The sequence below is a fragment of the Chroicocephalus ridibundus genome, chromosome 6 (genome assembly GCF_963924245.1).
Source record: "Chroicocephalus ridibundus chromosome 6, bChrRid1.1, whole genome shotgun sequence".
Classification (NCBI taxonomy): domain Eukaryota; kingdom Metazoa; phylum Chordata; class Aves; order Charadriiformes; family Laridae; genus Chroicocephalus; species Chroicocephalus ridibundus.
The window spans coordinates 48,950,669-48,974,824 of NC_086289.1; the positions used below are offsets into that span (position 1 = coordinate 48,950,669).

At 38.1% G+C, this 24,156-nt stretch overlaps 2 protein-coding genes across 2 annotated transcripts in view; one reads left to right on the plus strand and one right to left on the minus strand.

Moving 5' to 3' along the window:
• The window catches only part of SLC9A9 (solute carrier family 9 member A9), a 209,620-nt gene extending 187,912 nt beyond the window's left edge, over nucleotides 1-21,708 (plus strand). Inside the window, exons 15-16 of the mRNA XM_063339370.1 lie at nucleotides 17,390-17,495; nucleotides 18,001-21,708. Coding sequence (XP_063195440.1) covers nucleotides 17,390-17,495; nucleotides 18,001-18,222 — 328 coding nt within the window. The 3' untranslated portion in view covers nucleotides 18,223-21,708. The remainder of the gene's footprint in view (nucleotides 1-17,389; nucleotides 17,496-18,000) is intronic.
• Nucleotides 1-24,156, minus strand: part of DIPK2A (divergent protein kinase domain 2A) — a 263,792-nt gene that overhangs the window by 238,875 nt on the left and 761 nt on the right. The gene's annotated exons all lie outside the window — the stretch shown is intronic.

Genomic DNA, 24,156 nt, shown 5'->3' on the forward strand with positions numbered 1-24,156 from the left:
CCTGAACTCAGAAGATGGTATATTTTTGTAAGGTTCAAGTAATATTTGTGAAGCACTGAAATATGGTGCCTGACAGAAACAAGTATCATGATTATACCTGGTGAGTACAGTTTTTACTGAAAAGTAAGCAAAGAACAGCTAATAATTAAACACTTGACAAATTTGTCAGAGTAAAGTAAGATAAAAGCCAAACATTTAGGCAAGAATCAAACTTGAAACAGAGGAAAAACTTTGTTATCAAATGCTTTTAAACAAACTGACACACTTTTTATATGCTTTTAGTTTTAAAAACGTGTCACAAGCAAAATGGATAAAGTTAATTCCATTTCTCCACTCTAATGCTTGATGGCCCCCGCTCAAAAGAAAATTTGGGACTATATTTGTACACACATCCACAGAGTTGCAAACAAATATAAGTCCATATTATTCGAGTGGTATCTTCACACAACCAAATCTATAAATCACAAGAAACATCCTGGAAAGCTGTTCTTGAGGTATGACAAATCTCCTTGTGCCAATGTGCTAAGCAATTCTTGAGCAAACTGCATCTCCTTACTGACACTCAAAGCCACGCTGCTTTTGCACCGCAACTACTAAGCGGCTCTCCTCGCCTTAAGGTGACGTTATTTGTTATATAAAAATAAGGACTTGCCAGCTAAGGAGGAAAACTTATTAAACAATTAGTAACTAGGTGCTTGACTGTATTTTATACTGTTGAATTTCTTCCCTTTCTATTATTGCTGTCCTCAAGATTATCTCTTTGCTCAAGTAGAGTAATCTAATCCTCCTCAGTATTGGTGACACCATTTTGGTTTTGTTTTGCACCTGTTTATGAAATCTACTTATGACCACTGCTTCATGCATTAACCTCACTTATGTGTAAGAGGACTGTTCCCAAGACTAGGGCCTGAGGCACACCCCACACAGCTTCTCTCCATTCTTAAATGCCCTTTGTAAGACGACCCGAGCTGGCTAAACAGGAAATTAATTTCTTATCTGTCTTCTAATTCATACTATTCCTTTTTGTCTCTCTTGAATAATATTTTCCCATGAGACAATGTACCTTATATGCTTTGCTTAAACCTACATATATATTTGATCTGTTACTTCAACCTTGTCTAGCAAATGAGTTATCTTATCAAAGATAGATACTGGTCTAGTCTGACACAATCAGCTTTTGTTAAAAACACATTGCATTTTATCCAATTTTCCATGTAACTTCATGTCCTTGGATTACCCTTTTCCTTCAAAAGGTGTTCAAATACTTTGCTTAGTACTGGGGTCAGCCTTACATAGCCATCCCTCAACGCAAAATACTTGTAGTCCTCTGTTCTCGGCTACTAACCTAGGGAGGACAAAGCTGTATTTGTATATATAGTCGGCCCTTAACTGTGCCGGTCAAATATTTTCCCTCAAAACTATTTTCAACAGAAAAAGCAGCTTTCAACAGAATGAAAGTGCCCTTGGAAAATTCTGACTTTTCATTGAAATGTCAAGCATCCAAACCCAGAAACGTTTTCATCTGAAAAATCTATTATTATAATATACATTATATATCATATATATTATAACTATTATAAATGTTAATTTAGCATCTTGCAGAAATTGTAGTTTGAACCCTTCACTCTGATCAAAAAGAGCTTTCCTGGATGTGCAATTGTTAAGAACTACTGCAACAGAATCCAGAATAACACCCACTATCATGCTCAGATACAGAAAATCATAATATAGGAAGAAGGGGCAGACAGTGAGCTCTTGTCTGCAGTCTAGAGGTGTGTATGCCAAAAATAACAGAGGGAGCTGCTCGAATGGTGCTCTGGAAGAAAATTATTAGCTATAAAGGCAAAAAAATAATTTTTTTTTAGTAAAGGTGTCATAATCCCTCATCCGGATCATGACAATGCCAATGATCCAAATAGATTAAAGGAAATTGTCCCCTCAGGGGGTTCCTTCAGACTGATGAAGTGAAACTGAGGAGAGGCAACCTCATTTAAGTCTTTCATTGATACCGATACCCACAAATTATCAAGCACTACCTACCAGCTACTGCCATGCTATTGAGCCTTCCGGATAAGAAGCTAATCAGGTTTCTGGAGACTGTACCTAGTGCCTCTCTCTTTCATCTCACTAACTCCCCAGAAAATGAGTATCTGCCCCTGGGAGAGAAACTGTCAGGGGCTGGGGCAGTGGGAACACCCTGCCCCAACACAGCTTCCTTTGCTGCTGTTTTCCGAGGTCCAGACGTCGCCAGCTGATCACATACACACACAGTTTGCTCTGGCTCTTTGGGGAGCAGAGGCAGTAGCACCACTGGCCAGGCAGAAAGGAGGGAAAAGCAGCCTTTCTCCAGAGGAAGCAGAGACATTTGTCGTCATGATGTTTGTGAAGAATGAGTCTAGTTAACACAGATTTAAGGCAGCTTCTGTGACAGTACCACAGGTAGCTATTTGCTGGGACCCCTATTGTGACACCTGTAGCAAAATAAACATTTGACCCTCTGAAAGCTGTCCATCACTAACCATATCCTGGCTGGGATAGTGTTTTCCCTGTGCACCATCAAAAGCCTTGCAACAGCATGCTAACAACAACAGTTCTGCAGAGATAGACAGATCTTTGATCTGGTGTCAATTTCCATGAGATCTTCAATGTGATTTGAAAATATTTTTCCAGAATAAGAGAGAATAGTCCGTTACTGTAATTTTATTCACACATGTTGGAGACAGAGTGTAAAAAAAAAAAAATAAATCAAAGTTACTTTAAATCTAAATACCTTGGCACACAGCAATTTTCTCAGGATGTTAAATGAGTTAAGTGTCCTCTGCAGTCTGTTGTTGACAAACTTGAAGCTAGTGATTATAATTGAGTACAAAGCCAATACAGCATTGTAAAACTCATTCAAGAACTACAGGTTCACACTCAAAGATAGCGAAGTACTTATTCCTCTGATAGAGAACAAAGAGGAACATAGATGTGCTTCCACAGAATGTTAACAAGCTAAATGAAGCAGAGATAAGTAACTGGAAAGATAGGGTTTACCGAGTGTAGTCGCACAGTCGTATGCATAGTTGTTCCAGGTTATAGGAAATTAAGAAAAAAAATACTTAAAGATTAAATCTTTCTCAGATACTAAGCCAGCTATGTTTCCAAAAGGAAGGGGAAGTAAGTGAGTACTTCTGTGACTTCCCTAGTGTCAAAGGGCTTCTAAGGTGTTAACTAATTAAATTCATAAAGCTTAAATTTTAGGCTGCGCAGCTTTTACAGTATCAATTCTGAACTCCTGGGCATCAGACTCTTAAATTTCATTCCATATTGATTTCAGAAACTTGTATGAGCTAAAGGATACCAGGTATCAGGAAGGTATCCATTCCTGACCAGAAAATACCAGGAATGGAGAGTTCATTACTTCCCTTAGGAATATTTTCCACTGGTTTGTCACTGATAAAACATCTGTTTTGTGTCCTTTAGCACAGATTTAGCTTATTGCCTGCATAAATTTATTTTAAAAAATAAACATTCCAGTATCATGTATTTTTTTCATGAAAAGGTACTTAAAGATTTCATTGTCACTGTTTTACCTTTTCCTTTATTTTTAGTATTTGGGGGGAAAAGAGTGGGGGGGCTCTTTCTTTCTTACATCTTTCCCAACTTTTTGAAAACCCCTTTAAAACATGGACCACCACATTGGGCATGGTTTTCTAGCACTGGTCTCACTAGTGTCTAATACAGAAGCATTGGCACACTAGTTTTATTCTCCCCTTGCAGTTGGCGTGCATCTCTCTCCTCAGAGCTCATGAAAAGTCACTACAACCCACAGGCACTGCAGGGAAGTTGGGTCTCCTTGCTTATTTGTTTTCAGGAATCCAATTAGAGGAAATATATTTGAATGAGACCAGCTTACCAGGCAATCAAGGTACATCTACATGACCACTCTGTCCTTATCTTGATTTAGTCTGCATCATTCACATGTTTTATCATCAGTAACTTCATAGTGGTGAAATTATTGAATATCAAATTTTCTATTGATTCCTCTAAAACCTGCACTGAAGCACTCGCCAATTCATGGCAGTTCTCCACTGGTGATTATTTCTTCAGGTCTATCAACCAGCTAAATCTTAATCAATTTAATGCATGCCTTATTGATACTGTAGAGAGCTAATTTTTTATCGTAATGCCATTCCAACTGCCTTAACAAAGCTTATTAAGTGCAGGTCATTTTTATCAAACTTGTAATTTCATCCAAGGATAAAATTAGATTTGCCTGACAAGATCTCTTTTCTACAAAAACATTCTCAACAGCCTTATATGTAGGTTAAATAGATGTTATTGTCACTGTGTTACAGTTCTCTTCTGCCTTGAAAGCCACAGGAAAAAAGTTCCAAATGCAGCCTAAAATGATCTGTCTCCAAGGGCTACATTACAGAGGTTGGAGCAGGTTTCTAGTACCAAACACCAGAAAATATTTTTTTAAGTTTCTATTATGTGATTTTAAACTAATTATGATTCACTAATGCTGGGCTGTTTGGTGGGGTTTTCATATAATTTTTTTTACAATTTGGAATACTAACTCTATTTGATACTTAGTCCCAGATTCCACAGTAAGCAAGATGAAGATAAGTGTAGTAGAGTTTAAAATGTAGTAGAGTTAAAAGCTTGGTCATCCAACCAAGCTGTCAATGTCAATTAAATAGCATCTAGCACAAAATAGTAACAATTTCCAATTCTAGCAAAACCAAAACATTTGACCATTTTCTCTTCCCTATTTTTCTTTTTTTTTGAGAAGAATTTGACTTTAACATTGCAAGCTCCAAGAGAGTACCTTGATGCCAGCTATTTCTATACTGCAGTGTTACATACAATTCATTAAGTACTCAAAAATATCACTGCTACTACTAAGATACCCAGTATACTTAGCAATACGTTTTAACATGTTTTCAGTTTCCACACTTCCGACAGGGTTTTTTTGGGAGATTGGGGTTTGGTTTTGGTTTTTGTTTGTTTTGTGGTTTTTTTAAGGTACCATAATGGATTTTGATTCAAAAAAACTGCTGGAGATTATCATCCTCCTAATAAATAATAGGTGTCCTTCAGTTTGGATTATTAATTAGCAACACAGAAATCTAGATGTAGTGATCCATACGAGTACCAGAAAGCCTTGCCAACTCAGGTGCCTGTGGCAGCATTGCCTACCTTTGTTTGACAGGAGCTTGGAGGATTACATGACCTAAGTCACTGAGTGACATGCAAAGGAACGCCTTGCCATGGGAGTCTTAATGGTAATGCTCTAGACAAGAGCTTATTATAGTTCAACATGAAAAATTCAGCCATTAGACCACACATAACTGACACCAACTCAGAAGGGCAAATCAAACTAACCTATATTGTATTCAGATTTTCACTTACAAAACACCTTACAGGACCCTTGCAGTTCACACACAGCGAGCCTGGTGCGTTGCCTTAGCTCATATGGAAAGCAGGAGGCATGTCCTACCTGCTGCTGCTCAGAGCTCTTTCACACTTTAAGAAACACAGGTCCAGAGATTATTTCCATTCTTTGCTTGATCTTCTGTCCTCTACACTACTGTACTTTGGTTGTTGCCAAATTAGCTCTAGCCGTACTATTGCAAAAGATCAGTTATTTATAGTGCTAGGCTATCCATGCTCCTCTCACAGGCTTAGAAGTCATTTTGATATCTGCCAGGTCGTCATCATAGGCATTCTTGGAAACCAAAGCACACAAGGCCTCTAACATAAATCCTGAAAGCTGAAGCCCCAGAGAAGAAAGGACCATGCTTTACCCACCTTCCACAGCAGACTGCAGAGCTATGTAAACACGTTGGAGAGAGTTAACTGCACTGCTGCAAACAGGTCCCCTCTACTTGCAACAAATTTTTAGAAGAATTTAGTCAAGTGCCTCCAAGTGACCAAATTCCTTCCTATGTTTTCTCAGGGTAAAACAGATCAATGGTCTTAGTTATCCAAATACTGTCATCCAACCAAGCTGTCATCAACAGCCAAGAAATAATTTTAAAGTTCACTGAATCAGAACAGGCCATAGCTCTACCAATAAGAAAAAAAAAAAAAAAAAAAGATAAAAGATAAGCAAGTGACTACATCAGTTTTATGTGGGGAAAAAAATATCTGTGAAAAAAAGGAAATAAACTGAGCATAAGTTCTCACAGAGTTAGCCATCTGAATACAAATCTAGGTCTAAGTCAATTAAAATGTGAAAGTATTTGGAAACAAACCATTAGAGTGAAATCTGAGTGGCATTTTGAAATCAGATCTGGATTAGGAGTTAAGTGCAGGAGTTGTCAGAGATGGGAAAGGAAAAGAAAAGCAGTGATCTCAATGAATGTGTTTCTTAACCAAATCACATTCAGGGAACAGCTAACACTTGCTCATGCACAGTATAGCTGGCTTTTGTATTACAAGCAACTCGTGACTGAAACCCCAATAGCTGACCTCTCCGTCTGTAATGAAACACTGAGAATGAGAAAACCTCATGCTCATTCATGCTGCACTGTACTTTCCCCCACCTCTATTATTGCCTGTATTTGGGTCAGTGCCAGCCTTGGTACATGTGCACAGTGTATTGTGCCAATAAATAGAAGGGACTGATGCCAAATTATAACAAAAATATCTTTCATGATCTGTTTCCAGAATCTTTCACTGGAAACATAATGAACTGTCAGACATGAGGTAGGCAAGCTTTAAGAGACTGGCTTAACCTCTCTGAAACCAATGCCTGACTAATACCTGCAACATCTCTAATAACACATCAAAAGTAATCCATTAAAAAAAATTACAAAAGCATTTTATACTTTATCCAAACACAGCAATGACAGCATTACAAGGGCACAGATCTCCTCGTACTGTGGCACATTCGTTATTTACCATCATGCTGATGTCCCAGCAGCAGATGGAAAAAATAAAAGCCTACAATTACATCTTGTGGGTGGTACAGAAATAAGCAGGGGTATTCCCTCACCCCTCCCAGAGGCCTAAGGTCTGTCACCCCCTCTTGCCTTGGCTTGCACAGCTGTAATTGTGTTACAGTATCAGATTACACTTCCCTTTCTCACAAGCTCCGTGATTTCTTCAGGCAATGATTGCCACACCATGAATTGCTGCTGTAAAATCATACATCTTTCTGTTTGCCTGAAAGTGAGCACCCTTTAATTTCGTTAAGTCCCCACATTCCTTTAAAAATGGAGTAAAACAGAAGAAAGGCTTAGAAATTCTCATTGTAGCTTCTCATCTAGAATACCATAGCTTTGCAAAACTGTATCCCCTTCAAATCTTCACCCTAGCAAAAATAATCGGTTTTTTCCCACCTTTGCCCAACTATACTTTTCACCAAACCATAAAAGTCACTTGTCACACTCACAAAGATCTCTCTTGTTCCCACCCTGCACACACCCCGCCCGCCTTGTGTGTCTCAGATTTTCTCCATCACAGCACACTGTCCTCACTCAACGTTATGTTTCTCTACCATTCGTTCACAGGCTCACAGGAAAGCCTTGTGCACAAAGACAGGTATTAAGAGTTTGGTTATTGCGCTCCAGACTAGTACGGCGATAGGAGCAGTGAGATGAACTATCCCGACTGGAAATCCAGTGCTAGTTTTTCCTATTTCTGTTTTATATTTTATAAGCTTCTCTGCTGATCAAAAGGCAGTTTGATCTCTTTTAGTATGTATCCTCTGTGCTGTTATTTTAATCTGCCACTGTCCCTAAACAAAATATTGTTTTACCTATTTAGAATTTTAAACTGTAATAGGATAAATACCTCACATTTCTTTCACTTCTAGCAGTATAAAAGCTGCAATTATCCTCATTCAGTAATTTTTTTTATTATTTTTTTTTTTGCTATGGTATCTGCCATAATTCATTATCCTCAATTGTTCTTTGCACTGAAATTTGCATACCTCTTAGGGAACATTATATCATGAGGGTTTTCAAACTGGTCTTTCTCTGTTTTAAAATATCTTTACAAAAGCAAAGATCTGGCTTGCCAGAAGGCTGCTTTCATTGTATTACACCGGAACCTAGTCCTGTGCAATACGTCTTCGCTTCCTCAACACTGAGCCCTCCACTTCTTTACGTGCTTTCTTCACAAGCCTATTAGAGACTTCCAACTTCATCCAGCTAGATAATTGTGCATGTAACATGGGTTACACTGTGGAAAAAGCTGCTGGAGAATCTGAAGACATAATCCTTGGACCAATCTGCTCACAGGACTAGAGATTCTCAGAGGATATGTTAAACTAAACAAGCTTTCTATTAACAAGGCTTTACAAAGGCTATCCTGCTCTCAGCAGCTCGGCTCAGCTCAGCATAGGGAGATTAAAAGACTGCTTTTTTTAAGTCACTTCCAGCGCCTCTTACTCATTACTTAACTGGCCAGAAGTACACTACTGAGTAAAACAGTCCTCTGCAAAAGTGCTAAACCATGTCCTGATCTTCTCACACAGGTTTTGAATCTACTTCCATATCTGGAATGAGTATTGTTTCTCACAACTGTACAAATAAGCACTAATACAATTTCATTAGTACATTGCATGTTACTCTGTTGCTGTCAGCTTTGCCGCGGGCTTCACCCAGCACAGGTCACCTTGGTGCCCTGCTTTTATGTTCTATAGGGATACACAAATCCCTGATCACAGTTCTGTTTGTACACTCATACTGGGCCAAGAGAACAGCTCTCTGGTCTATCTTCACTACTATACCAACTAGTCCTCAAAAAAACTTCTTTAAAATTTTCATTTTCTTTGGAGCTACTGTTCTCTTTCCTTCTGGCATGATACCCACCTCCTTATTTACTCTTTTTTCCACAGTCTTCTGATAGAGGAAGGGAGATTCTGTTATTTTTATACAGATCATCTCTTTTTTTTTTTCCTAAAGATACAGCTAATTATCGCTTTTGTTTCTGTTTTTGTTAGCATCTTTACAAACACAAGCAAGCATCAGAAAATAAGACACATTATTCCTCCAAGCCTTCTTCCACACTTATAGCTCATCCTTCAACAAAATCGTGCAAGAAAATAAGTTCTTTACAGGATTTTCTCATAGGGGATCATATTTTCCTTTCAAGCTGTACCTTCATAACTGTGAGAGCATCCTCTGAATCTTGGCAATGCAGAAACCGGAGATCCATCAAAAACGCTCTCCACAGATCTGTGAACTATTTTAAGTGTTACTGTGTAGTTATATCTATGTAATGATGAAATATGTGATCTGACTTCCTGAAAATATGCCAGATAATTATTTTCCTATTTAAGTGTAATTTTGGTACACTGGCTTTAGCTCTCAGTCCACATCACCAGAGGGCCATAGCAAGAATATTACTCCAGCTGTTGCTTACAAAGTTCTAGTAGCCATTTTATTGCCCTGCTTTCACTGTAGTATTTTAGTTTGAGCAGAATGATGCCTATCTCATTTGGAAAGCCTTGTTCACGTTAGCCTCTTGCTACCCACTCCTTCCAACACCCTCCTGGTCTCCAAGTTCTCCTCTCAAGGTAGATGCACTACAACCATTGCTATCCTCAGTACCTGTCTTAGTACGTGCAAGTTCATTGTACCCAATGTAATTTATTGATAAGAGGGGGTTTTTTTAAAAGCTTTATAGCTTTCACTTTATTTGGATCGGAACTTTTCTCTGTTCCTCTATGATGCAACTGAAGTAATTCATTTGATCAAAACCAGTTTGTACTTGCACTTCATTGCATTTAATCTTTAAGCTTTACTCTCTCTGCATCTTGCAAATGATTAAATTTGTCGTGCCACTGGTATTAGATTGTCATTAGCAAGGCGTGTAACTGCTGCCAGTCCTCATTCTTCACACATCTGCTTTCTGGAATACTTCTTAGGCAGATGGTTGTGCCAAGGACATTCTCATGAAGCATAATCTTCCACACAGAGTGCCGAAATCCCTGCTAACTTGCTTGCTCTTCTACACGCATTCCCTCTGCCAGTACCAGGGCTGAGACATTTTATACAGTTGATGCGCTTCACGTGAAGAGCTTGAAAGTCATCTCATCTGAAGCAGCTGGCATTTTAAGGCCTTAAGGGTCTACGCACAGCTAGGTCACACCAGTGTTCATCCTTTTAAATGCAATAATTTAGCTTAGTTGTGCCAATAGTATCTCTAGCTTTGTAATCATGCTAAAGATGTACCATATGCATAAGTTCCTTTTTTACAGGAAAAGAAACCCTATTGCCAAGCCACGGGTAGACCAGTTTTGCAATGTCCTGAGAAATTTTCTATGCCTTCAAACATGCCAGGAAGTCTTTTTAAGTTTTCTCTGAGGTGAAATTTCTTTTTATGAATTCCATGGTCATTCAGGTTTTCACAAACTTAATGATTTTAAAGTTGTTTGTTTCTGCTGCTGGCTTTGATGCCATATTTAAACGTATTGCTTTTATCTTCTTTCTTCTAAAAGCATTTAATATAGCACTTCTTCATTATGGAAATGGATGCCTTTCATACACTCCTAGTTTCCTTAGTACCGAGGATGTTGTGGGTTTTTTTCTTATATTTTTGCCTTAGGGCTCCTATTTACATATGTCCTGAAGTGAGATTTGTTTCACCAAACTTGAGATATTTAATTGTTAGCCAAAGTCTAATCTAGTTGTTCAGGCTCTTTTATAGTCAATAAAGGGAAAGAAAATCATCCTAGTTTCAATTAATTCCAATTAACTCCAGCACTGCAGGATGATACTAACTGCCTTGGGAACTGGCCATTTCTCTTTAATGATGAAAAGTAAGGCTGGTAGATTAGATTTCTTTCCAATATCCTACTATAAGGCATCTGAAGATAGAGGAGATGAATCCTCCAATGATATCAATTTTGAATCACACACATTTTTCTGAGACGTCACATGCATGTTGGATGGAGGGTCATTTTCTTGTTATTATACAACTGATGTCAAGGTGGTTTTTTTTTTTCTTCTCTTTAGCTGTCCCACATAGTTTGCATCTTCCAAAGCTCTTTCTAATGTTAATTTGTCTGATATTAGTGCCTGTTCATATATTCCTTTTGAATCTTATATAAGTATTCTTCTATCCTTTTGCATGCCCTATCCTTCTGTTTTCAAGAGTAGCTGCATTACCCACTCATCAGTTGTATAAGCAAGTTCCCATTTATGTCTCACATTTTTTCTTTGCGTGGAAGAGTTATATTCAGAATATAATAGGCTTCAAATAACTTCAGTAAGATGTCTCAGTTTTCTTCTCTGCTTCAGTAAGCTCACAACCAGAAGCCCATGGTCTGCAAATATCCCACACATTTTGCTCAGTGCGTACTAGAGAACAAGCCACTTGTCAGTCTGCAGCTACTTATGTGTAAAGACCTGACTAAAATCAATTCTATTAACTCCCTCCATTTTGCCCACATCTCTGCAATGCTTACAGTTTCAGAGTTGAAAGCAGCAAATTTTTAGCCATATTCTGCATAAAAGCCAGAGTTAATTCTTTGGGTCTGACACTACATCTGCCTCTACAATCTGACAGTCAGACCAACTTTCCTGTACTGTAAGGATATATTGAACTAGTTCTATTACCACCGATTTTCATCCACCCTCTCTGCTCTCAGACATGAGAAAGACAAAGGTAGACAGAAAGAATGAATCTTAAAAAAAAAAAAACAAACAAACAAAAAACAACCTGATGATTTGACTTTGCAGGACTAAAGTATGATTCCACTTATCCTCAGTTGTTTAATATTAAGTTACAACGGTAGTGTGAATTTTATTTTTTAAACTACTTCGTAAAAGGAGAAGAGTCAAAGAACTAGAGCAGAATTCACTAATAACGGCTATAAGTTAAAATATTATTTATGCCAGATTTAGTGATTCCTTCTCAGCTTTCTCCACAGTGCAGATTAGGTTACCTTTACATGTTAATTCACTATAGATGTCGTGGTCTTTTCAAAGACATATCTGTTATTCTTACAATGAAATCTAACATAACCATGCCGTGCGCTTTTCAACAGTCTACGCTGGTAACTCCCCATCCTCTGAAGACAATTCCCCAGTACATGAGAAAACATCTTCATCTCTCACAAGAGTCAGGAGAGACCCCCTCTAAAAACCTCTCCTTCTTCAGGTGATTTTAATCTGCAGTGCATGCACTTGGGACCTGGAGATGTCTCTGTGCCTCACCAGCTCAGTCATGCACGTGAGCTGTTGCATAAAGTAACCAAATAATCTCAGTCAGCTGTTAGCAGGAGTCAGCCACGTGCAGAACTTAAACAGATAATCAAAGTTTCATGGTTTGCCTGCTCCCAATTCAAACACTACCAAAATGGAAATTTTTACTCTTTAGGCTATCACATGGCTAATATCAAAATCATTCCCTCTCAAAAAAAAAAACCCAAACAAACCACCCCCACAAAAAAAAAAACCCACCCAACACCCTACCAAGGAACAAAACATCATTTGTCTCTACTACAGAAAATAGACTGAAGGAACAGAAGTGACATATTTTCTTTGATGGATTTCTTATGTATGTTTCTTAATAAACACAACAAAGAGTAGTATTAAACTCATGACATAACCAATTTACAAACTCAGACTTAAACAAAAATATTCACAAAAGGGACATTTTAAAATAAAGGCTGCAAGCCTCAAGTAATCTTAAAAACATTGCACAAAGAATGGATTCTGGGAGTGGTGACATTTACCTCTACAGACTCATGCCTACAGCAGAAGTATAACACCTAGCAATAGAATGTGTATTTATAGTGCCATTTGATATAGGAAAATAGTGTCAAAAAAAAGAAAAAAAATTGCTATATGTAACTTTGACCAGTATCACAAAAATTCCTGTACTGTGGGGCTTTTTAATAGTAAATATTACAGTGTGGGTATATTTGCCTTTGGGGAGGATGGCATTACCTTGAGTTACAGAGCCCTCATTATGTGATGAGGCAAAAGTTAAAATACCTTCTGGGCCAAATGCAGAACTTTACAGAGCTTAAGCAGAGCCGCCATGTGTATTTCTGACTGTGACCACATCTCTTGCTTTGTCAGAGTGTGTGGGGGGTGTTTCGTTTGGGGTTTTTGTTGTTGTGATTGGTTTGCTGTTGTTTTTATTCCCCGCCCCCCCAGCTGCAAGTTATTTCTCTCTTACTATTAGTTTTCAGCAGAGCCACAGTTAGACTAGGACTCTCTTTCTCCAACAGAAGAAAAGTGAACCTCCTTTAAGTCCGAGTCAAAACAGCCAGAATATTTTTCCCTATTTGAACATGCTAATATCATTTTATCAAAAAGATAGTAATTTTTACCAACATTCTCCAAGTTTGGAAAGAACATATCAATTTAACAAAGTGTGGCTGTTTGATACTTATTGGCCTAAAAAAACCCAGAATTTTTGAGATTCAGATTTTTCATCCCAATATGATGCAAAAAATATTTTGAAGTCTCAGAATTTTCTGCATAAAGGAAATCCTAAATGTTCTGCCATATGACTAGTTGCAGTAGTGTTTCTCATCAAGATTACCTGAGACTTCTCACTTGAAAAGTCTGGCTCAGGTAACCTGTACTTTTGCAAAACAGTAACTATATAGGAAGATAGTTTCCGTGATAGATACTTGTTTCAGGTATAATGTTTTTGGGGGAAAAAATAAAAATCATGCAATTCTGTTATGTTGTTCCTTATAAATCCTCATGAGATTATGTTTAAATGCACTGTACATAGAGCAAAGACCTCATACTCCACCCTAGGGATGCCTTGTGCCATTTCTTTGAAACTCCATCCTAAACTAAATCACATTGTGAGACTGAAAAATTGGCTATTGATACCCTTCAAAAAAAAAAACAAAAAACAACAACCCACAAAACAACCAAAATCCCATACTCTTCAATTTGAAGAGCTAAATTCTGAAGGTTCTGTTACTGTTGAGCACACTGTACCCTCCCACAGCCCTTGTTTGAAGTCCTCAGCCTCATCAGCCCCCGTGAACAACTTGCCTGTGATTCAACTTTTGGCTACACTGTTCAGACACTTGCCAACTGCTTTATCTGCAGTGGCATTGCCTTCTTTGCTTGTTCCTGGGCAGTACAGAAGAGGACATCGTAAGTCAAATTCAGAAGAGACAGAAGCTGGACCAGGAAGGGGTAAACAGATTTAGATGTTGAGTCTGGTGGCAGTGATACAGGAAGGGACAGGAACTGTGCCTCGCTAATGGCGAGGAGAGACTGGAACTGCCTGAACAAAGGGATGTTCAACCAGCAATGAGGGGACCCAGGGTAAACATTTCTGGGCATGTGAACTGAGAGCAGAAGCCTGATGGTGTGTGGAATCAATGGAAAAATTGGTATTTGATTATGAAAGCAAAGCATGCTAATGTGCCAGCACTCTATACGATTAAAATTCTATACATGTGCATATACAGGCATCCTGAATTCAGTTCCCCAATTTAGAAGTTACCACCTATACAATATTAAGGAAGTTCTTTAACACAGTATATCATATGGTGTAGAAGCAGAGACATGCAGGTGGGCTGTTCTGCCCATGGATGGCTAAAGTGCAAATCTAGAAGTGGGCTGATTGATACGATGTTTTCCCCTATCCCTGAATTAGGCAGGCATGAATTTGGTGCGGCAGTAATTCCTGAGTTATGCTAAGAGGTTTACACTTAGTTTCTTCCAATTTTTAAAGCAGCCTTAGTGCAAAATCTACCTTTTTCTATTACACTATTTAAATTATTTCTCCCTGGAGATGCAATCAAAGCACCTGGAGTGTGATAATACTTCTCTGCCAGCCTTAAAACGCTATAGACCCATGTCTGATATAGTTTTGAAGTGCCAGCACTGCACATGGGTTAGAATTCCTTCTTCATGCTGCACTGAACAATGTGATTATGTCTGTAATATTATAAAGCAAATGTGCCAACAATAAAGAGGAAACATTTATGACATAGGTTATTAAAACAATGAAAAATAGGCCAGTGCAACTTAAGTTCCTTTAGTGGGCTAAATAATAACTAGTTAAATAAGGAACAAAGAGACAAATAAATTTATTGCAAAATCAGAAGCATCATGCCAAGCACAAGAAAATTGTCTTTGCTTTAAACCACATCTCAAGAGGCTTCAAAGCAGAAGCACGGACAATACACAATGAACATGTCGGCACAACTGCAAAAGGAAGGGGATGTAGAGGATATGTTGCAGCCCAAAATGAAGCCATCACTCAATTTAAACATCAGTGTACACACATAGCAACTAGTTAAACACACCAGACACAACAGTTTATGCTAAAAGTGGTGGTGGGTCAAAATACTGAAGACTACTGTGGCAGCCAAGTAGATTGCACCTCCTATTCCTATATGATGTGGTGCAAGCATGGGAGGAAAACAGGACTCAAATTTTTACTGAGAGGTATAAAAGCTTGTTATGAAGTTATAAGGCTGCTTAGAAGTTAGGCCTAGCTCAGAGATCATCAGATTAAGGAGGAAATGTTGACTAATATTAAATCTTCAGTTACTTATTCTGAAAAAAAAATAAAAGAACAGAGCAGACAGAACTCAGTATAATCAAATGCAACTTCCATTAGAAGCCTGTATTTTTCATGCCAGGTCTGACAACTCAGTTCAAACAATTCAAGTTGTTTGTACTAACAAAGCCAATATTTCCAAAGATTAAAAACCTAGAACTAGGCCCTACTTCCATTTTTGGCCTTTTAATTAGGTTTTTCTGAAGTTCTGAAAACAGAACAACTCTAATTGATGGCTTTCATATATTGCTTTTTAATAATAGCTCTTAACTGCTTGGCACTTTGGAGGTTTCAAATAAGACTGGGCATGGATCAGAAAAGGATTGTTTGGTTTGATTTTACTCTTACAGAAGCAAGAAGATCTAAACTTTCCCTACAAAATTTGATCTCATGAGATTCCCACCTTGATCATGGTTCTGCTAAGAATTTATATTACAATCTTACAATCTTTTTTGAAGTAGACTCAATTTTTTTCCACACTAACTCAGTATATGACATTGGATGAAGGAATCACACAGTCCTCTGACAGATGCAATTTAATTTTAAAAAAAAAAAATACACAAATGCACACAAAACCCAGATAACTATAGAACAACTTCCATGGCTGTAGTATGGAGGACAGCAGAGGAAGTTATTTAGCTTTTCAATCAGTAACTGAGATCATAAGGATGTTTTACATAACTGTTCAGGATTCAGAATTTGTACTTGGTGTGTAAAGCAGCGATACCATAAACAACCAATTATGAAAGAAAAGGAGGCACTGGAATGGTTTAAGACCCATTGTTACTTACTCGGTTTTTCTACAATATTGCTGCAGGACTTGAATCACTGTTCAGTTTTACATTTGTTCCTTTCTTCTTTAAGGAGGCAGAGAGAAAAAGTGAGGGAGAGAGCACAAGCAAGCAAGAGAAAGGAGCAGGGGGGAGAAAGTGAGACAACAATCAATAAAGCAAATTTTTCCTGGGAGCAAAAATAGCTGACAGACCTGCTTCCCAAAAAACACTGAAAATTACTTTGTGAGTAAAAGTAGCAGAGAGGATAAGTCAACTTGAAGGACTCATGGGAGAGCCGTTATTGACAGATACAAGAATGATATAGTTGCTCAAGATGAGCAGGTTTTTCTTTTATCTCAATAAAGTACTTTGGGATGAAAAGATTGGAAAGACAGGTGCAAGACGATAGCATAAAGCCTGTTCCTAACTTATTTACATAATTTTATATAAAGGAGAATTGATGTATGAAGTGTAAAACAAATGCGTTGAATACTGAAAATAAAGTATTACAGAGAACAACTTATGTACACTCCCAGCGATAAAGAAACTTAATATTTGATGAAATACACTTTGCCTATTGAAGAAATGCACTGATTTTGCAAAAGGCTGAGTATATGCGTTTAAGAAAACATTCACTACTGTTCTTACATAAAGTAGCTGATACAGTTGCATCTTAAATGGTTTCCTGTTAAAATTGCATAAGAGATCACACTTAGAGCAAACAGCAGATGAGAATAAGTAAACAGGATTATCTAGTACACATTTCCGCTCTTCCAGCTCCTACTGCATTTATGTATCCCACAATACATCCCCTTCAGACATTCTGGTACTCTTCAAGTCAGATTTTGAGCATCAAGTGTTTTAGCATTTGGGCGGGGTTTTTTTTTTGGAAGGGGGAGGGTTGGTTTTGACTGGTGGTTTTTTTGTTGTTACTAAAAAACATTAGACAAGACTGATTACAGGTGAATGTATGCGGTAACAAGTGGGTAAAGAGATGGTATTTTCTATGTTTCCATTTGGTTAGATGATTCCCTTATGCTTTAAAATGAAATCTCTTTGTCCAAGGGAGAAGAGCGTTAACATCAATATCTGTATAGGAAATATTCTTTAACAAACTTCAGATACCTAAAACCTATCTTAACCCACGCTGGTCCACCTCTCACAACGACATTACCTGAATGGTGTAATCCTGTTGCCAGGCTTCTGACCAGCCCCAGTGCATATGGCGTAAGTACCTACCTTGGTTAATTGTATTTAAGGTGTAATCCAAAACCTGCCATACTCAGTGAAACGTTTTTTTTAGAGTCCTTTTTCCAAAGCTTATTACTTTTAAGGCTAAGAATTATACAATTTCTTCAGGGGCGTAGAGAAGAGGTCTTGGGAGGTGCTGTGCTACATTTTCAAGAATAGCCACTAATATTGCAAGCTTCATGTGAGTGACATGTTCTAAATTATTCAGCCAGATGCTGAAAGTATTGGCTACCCATCAGTGATGTTTAAGCACTGAAATTATCTTAAAGATCTGAACAGTAGGTTATGTTTCTCAACGCTGCTCAAGAGCAGAACATAGTAAGCAACTATTTGCTTTAATCAACATCAAGATACTAAATTAACACCTGAAACAAATAACGAAATAAAAGTGGAATTTCATCAGACTTGTTCTTCATTTAAGCTTTAGCGAAAAACCTCCTCAGTCTCCCTTCCACTGATATTTTTCTTTGTTCGAATACAGGATCAACTGAAGGATGATGGCACAGATTATATCATAAATAATGATGAACTGACTGAAAACTACGAATCGTCTGCTCACATACCAGGGCCAGCACAGGACAGAACAGACTTCACCCAGGCTACAGGCAAGGAAGATATTCATGAAGGAGACCTAGGATTAGGAGGGTACGAACTCCAGCTTGAACACACTGCGGGTCAACCCCAGATGAATTCACTGGCATGAACAGTGGAATGTTAATCACAAGAAATAAGACTAAAAGAAAGAAATAAGAGATACTATTAGTGAACAACAGGCTAGAAAGTGTACTAAGCACACACACAAAAAAAACCCACAGAAAACGTAGATTTTACCAACTGTCTGCTCTGCCAGGAAAGAGTTTCCCATCATCCATGTACCTACAACAATATGCAGGGTTTCTGACTGCAGCAGTTTTTAAATAAAAAGATGTAGGGCACTCTCACTGTAAATCCATTACAGTCATGTTTTGTCTCAGCACTTGACTGTACCATGCCCCTCACATGTACACAGGCCTTTGAATGTTGCTTACAGTCTTTAATCAGCTGGAATGCAGAGAAATAGCTTCTTAATATGTTTATGCTCACGTGACAACAGCAGTTTTTATACAGCTGTTCCTGAACAGATCTATAGATAGCTACTACTCCAATAGCCATTACATTTATAAGGAAGAAGGAGGAGAATATTTGCCCAATGAGTATGGGATCTAAAAATACTTAAAACATGCATCACAGCACCTCAGTCTTAATAAGTCAGGCTCACAGTATAGACTTTTCCTGAGAACCAGCCCAACATATGTGCTTTCTAAATGCACCTTATAGCCTAGTCTATATAGGAGGCTGCCACAAACTGGACATTGATGGTAGGAGTCACTGAAGTCTATGAAACCAGCAACAGAGCCCCTTTTATTGCTGCACAGAATGGGCATGACCAGTGTTTAAACAGCAGTTATTCCGCAAAGCATTTGTCATTACATCTTTGCAGTACATGAAGCTTACATGCTGTGAAAAATTTTGTTGTTTCACAAGATCATTCCAAATATATGCTTTGATTTAAGGAGTAAAGTGTTTCATTTTTTATTGTTCAAGGAAAGCAAGTTGTTTCTAATCGAATGTTTCTGCAAAACAGCTATATATTAAGACCAGCTGCTCCAAGGATAAGTTTTTCCGTCTCTCTATTTATGCTGGGCACTCAATGTCACATTAGTGATGAGGACAGTGGTGGCTAGATATAAAAAAAAAAAACAAACAAGAGGAGAGTTGAGCTGTGAAAGTACTAATTGTGTCTGCATAAACGCAGTAACTGGATAAACAACTGGTCAGCCATACATACAGCTAGCTGCCACATACTGTTATCAAGCATCAGCACAGATCAACTTTTGCGCATATCAGCTAAGTAGTGCAAATACATGGATAGAACCAGGCTTTTGCTAGAGGCACGTGCCTTTTCTCACCACATGAGTTTCAACTGTGTATGATAATGTTCCTGCTAAGAAAGTTAAACCACAAGGAGTTTTTAAATAAGGTCATTCTTAATATACAAAGACAACAAGCAAGCAAGAAATTTGTAATCTATAAGAATAAAAATCAAGCCATCACCATGAATGATCATAAAGCTGAATAGGTCTTGATTTCACCACAGATGGAAGCTGAAATACAAACTTAAATATAATCAAGTTTCAGTCATTCTTTTCCAGGCTAATTAATTTTTGGTTAAATGTGACTCTAAACCAGCTGGTTTAAGCATAAATTTGAACACTGGTGTTCTATATGCTGTTACAAAATATCAGAAGCTTAAACTGGCATCTCATTTTCCCCTAAACACTAATCAAAGAACTTCAAAGGATCTTAATCCCAATGTGGTTTAAAACAAATAATATTCAGGCATGATAACAAGTTCTGAGGAGAACTAATGAATTTCCAGCTCCCTGCTTTGCCTTGTTTAGCTGCATGAGGTGGGAAAAGATGCGCAGCAGGTTGCAAGAAGGGATGGAGAATGGATGAAGAGGTAAGGTTTTCTGGCCTGGTACTGTGCACCCTGCAGAAAGAGATAGCAAAGATAACAGGAGGCGGGATAAGCAGGTGGAGACACACTGCAGTGAGGCAAATATGTGGCAACACAGTGAGGAGGTATTACCATGGACAGGCCCTAACAGTCCTGTTTTCAGTAGGCAGAGTTTCTGATTTCAATCTTCAGAAGTACAGAATGCATGTCACCAGGCTACATAACCTCCTTGGGAAGGAAGGATCCCAGTCCTTCGGTTATAGTGCAAATCAATAAACTGCTGCAGTATTAAGATGCAAAGCTGTTTTTCACAACTGCTACATGAACTGGAAATGACAAGCTCTTCACCAACAGCTCTGCTCTCAGATTCCACCCTGAAATGCATCCTGCAGTATACTCTACATGGGTTTTACTGATTTATTTATTGTGCCTCTGTCCAAATTTGTCACACTTATGCAATGTGATAAATGGAGAGCTCTGGGGTTTGAAATTCTCTTTGTAGTCTGTGTGGTGAGTACACACTGTTCTGCCTTAATGCGTTAAAGGGCAACTAAGTAAAGAAAGTCATCTCTTGCAACAGAAGAGTGCATACTTCACATCCTCACAGGTCAGATTTTTGTGATAAGACTGAAGAGGCCAAATTGGTGATCCCAGCAGGATGGGTATTTATCCTCCAGGACCATGCTCAGCAACCAAAGTATTATTAGCTTTTAAGAAAATTAGTAATTTCATGTGCAAGCAAACCCAAAACTTCTACTAAATAGCAATAGTCATCACTATTATCCATTACACTATTCAGCCTTGCTATTTCCTAATTTTAAGATATTCCTTTCATGACATGCAAATCAAGAGAGTTAAAACAACATTAGAACAGATGATATATTTGTATTCAAGGAGAAATTACTGGCAACTAGTAATTCTGCGCGACTGTTTAAACAGAGTAATGGATGTTAAGAGAGGTCTTTAATGTCAATTTACAGTTCATACGCTGGAGATTTAAACTACTCAGTATCACACAGCATTTGACTGAATGTGCAAGTCACGATAAATGAGAAGCTAGTCTTCCTTTTTGAGTTAATCTAATAAAACACTGTTCAGAAAATGAAGTGTAAAATATGTTGTCAAAATGCAGTGCCTGCATACTCAGAATAAAGGCCAAAGTGTTAGGAAAGATGGAAATCTGCAATACTGCTAAAGCTTTTAGGTTTCAGAAGTAGTAACTGTAATTTCATACTGAACTGCTGAGATTGTTTGGCTAAGGTTGGAAGCAGCAGAATGAATCCTGGCTATACAGCAGAGACAGTCCAAAGAGGTACTGTACTACAAATATCAGGTCACTATGATAACTTTCACAGAAAAGCGCAACATTTAGTAACCTCAACAAAAGTGGGGGTCATTGGAAGTAAACATTTTTGTTGCTGTGTTAAAAGTTCAGACTTTTCCATAGTAACCACATTAGGGCTATCTTCAGCAATGCGATTAACCCATTGTGCATAACTTAAGCCACTAAACTAATTGCATTGAAGCCATAAGAGCAGTTCACACCCTTTCCACCTAGTAACTTATGTGCCTTGCTGGGCTGAGGATAGTTGGTATAATAGGTCTGCCTTTCCTTTTGAAAGCTGGCCTGTATTTTGCTATCAGCCACCAACTAACACTGAGCCTGTAACATCCCAATTGCTGTGTATATTTGGGTACAACAAAAATGCAGCAATATACATAAGTCTATTTCAGAGGCACATGAGCATTACACGCCTTTATTTCTGAGACTGAGAATTCTTGGGGTACAAATATTAATTATGGATTTCAGAGAACAGAGAAAATATTCTGAATACTCACTTTAGAGATTGAAAAACTATTTCTTCTAAAGACAAAGTTGTTTTTCACTTACTTCCTTCTAGCAGAACAGAAAATAGTCCTTTTCAACATCTTAAAGCAAACCGGTTCTAAGCATTTTAAATAACTTAACATGAGCAAGCTCATCTCTGACAATATAATCCCAACAGACATAAGTTCTGCTCAGTAAACTGTGAAAGACTTGTCAACATTTTTATTTCATAAACAGTCTTTCAAAACTTCAAAATTCTCCAGTTAATCCAACGAAAATGTTAGTTAACCACAGCCTTGGTCCCAATACCAGTCAATTTTCAGATCATGAAATCCCCTCCTCCTCCTAGCTCAGTGATTAGTTTTTATGGCAGATATTACTGTTCAGGAGAGTTAGACAAAACACCTGAATGTGTTTTTCCTTGAATATTGGCTTGTTTTTTGGGTTTTTTTTTTGTTGTTGTTGTTGGGTTTTTTGTTTGTTTGGGGTTTGTTTTGGTTTTTTTACATCATAATCACACACTTGAGTGCAAGTTCCAGAACAGTATGAAAGAAGACTTTGTCTGCCAATGCAGTACTTGTCTTTCTCTTTATTCATCCCTTTCAAGTGATTAAGGAAATAGGACAGCCTAGTGCAATGATGGACATCAGCCAAGCAAATATCCCCTTCAACAGCCTGGTGGTGCAAGTTACACTTTCAGATTTAAAACAACCCACTGGACATCCTGGCATTTGTTAAGAAGCACAGACAAGTTCTCCAAAAATAAAACATGATGTCTGTCAGCTCCATGGTGGCAATTAACGGCCCAGATTTGTCTTTCCCACGTGAAAAGTACAGGTACTTTCCTACAGTTAACCCAAAGCGTGTCAAGCCTCCAACTCCAACTTTGGCTCTGTTCTTAACAGCCCCTTAGCACCATCAGCATGGGCCCACTGCAGCTGCGCTGCTAGAAAAGCCACGAGCCAAGACTGTCTCTCACTTCCATGGAGTTCTACTGGGGGAAAAAAAAAAAAAAAAAACCAAAAAACCACACTACAGTCTTCAGGTTTCCAATTACACCCTTCCAGCTTTCCCACTGTTAACAACCACATTGATTTCCTCTCACACCAGCGCACCCTGGCTCTGGGCAGTTTTCCCTCTGCACACCAGAGGAGACAAGTGCTGCACAAGCTCTGCTGCATGGTACGTGTAACGGAAGTGATTCTGCTCACAAATCAGACTTTTTTTTACCAGTGTCAGAGAAGAGGCAACATTTTCCCCACCTAATTCAGTATCACTGGTCAACATTATTCCCCTACAAAAATCAGACCCGAGGTACAGAAAAACAGATATTGTTTCAGGCCTCAGAGTATCCCAAATCTGAGCAAGTCAAATCAATATCATCCTTCTGAGGACTTGGCAGGGCTTGAAATTCAGGTGCCAGAAGCAGTAGACAATACCCAGGAGTGTTTTCCAGATACTGTTCTACATCATTCCTTACCACATAGCTGTCTGCTTCTGTGCGTGCTGCAGCAAAGGCAGATGGACATAAATAAAACACTGTTACTTTATTCAATAAGGATTTGAAACTAGAGACCACTATGCCTAACAATCTAAACACTTAAAGAACTAACCTTAAGCCATGATTTTAGGCATTATGCAGGCCTAGGACAAGTTATACACAAGTGACTTGAAACAGGATAATATCCCATAAGCTTAATGAGATTTTTTTTGTTCCAGAGGTACAGTACCTTCTAAATGTAACCCAGTACTTTATAACACATGCCTGACTAGAAATGAAAACATAAGAGAGAAAAGGAAATGAATAAATGAAGGAAGGAAGGAAAGGGGGAGAATCAGTGCCAAAGATAATACTCAAATTGAAAAAGATCAGAAAGATATTCATAGCAACTGCAGACTAAAACCCAAATTAAGTATTTTCCAGTAGCGTGAGAAACTAAGAATTAGTTTGAAGACCATTTCTAAAAAAACTTTGCTAGAGGCATATTCCTGACACTACTGCATTTTAAGTCTTAGGCACTCCATAGACCTAAAGGGAGCCACGACTGCCAGCTGAAGGTTGACCAAATTTAAAGAAAATGAAGAAAAAGGACCTAGGGTGAAAGGCGAATCTTTCAACAGCACTGTTAGCAAAGCAATAAAAGCAACACGAGTCTGCTGTTTGCAGAAGTATGGAAAAACAACTGAAGATATAAGTTCCTCAGTCTTCCTTATTTCATTTCTCTCTCTTTCACCAGCTTTTTTTTTTTCCCTCACCAAGTTGTCACTTTCATCTTCTCTGGTTTTCCTTTATTTTAAGATGAAAACTT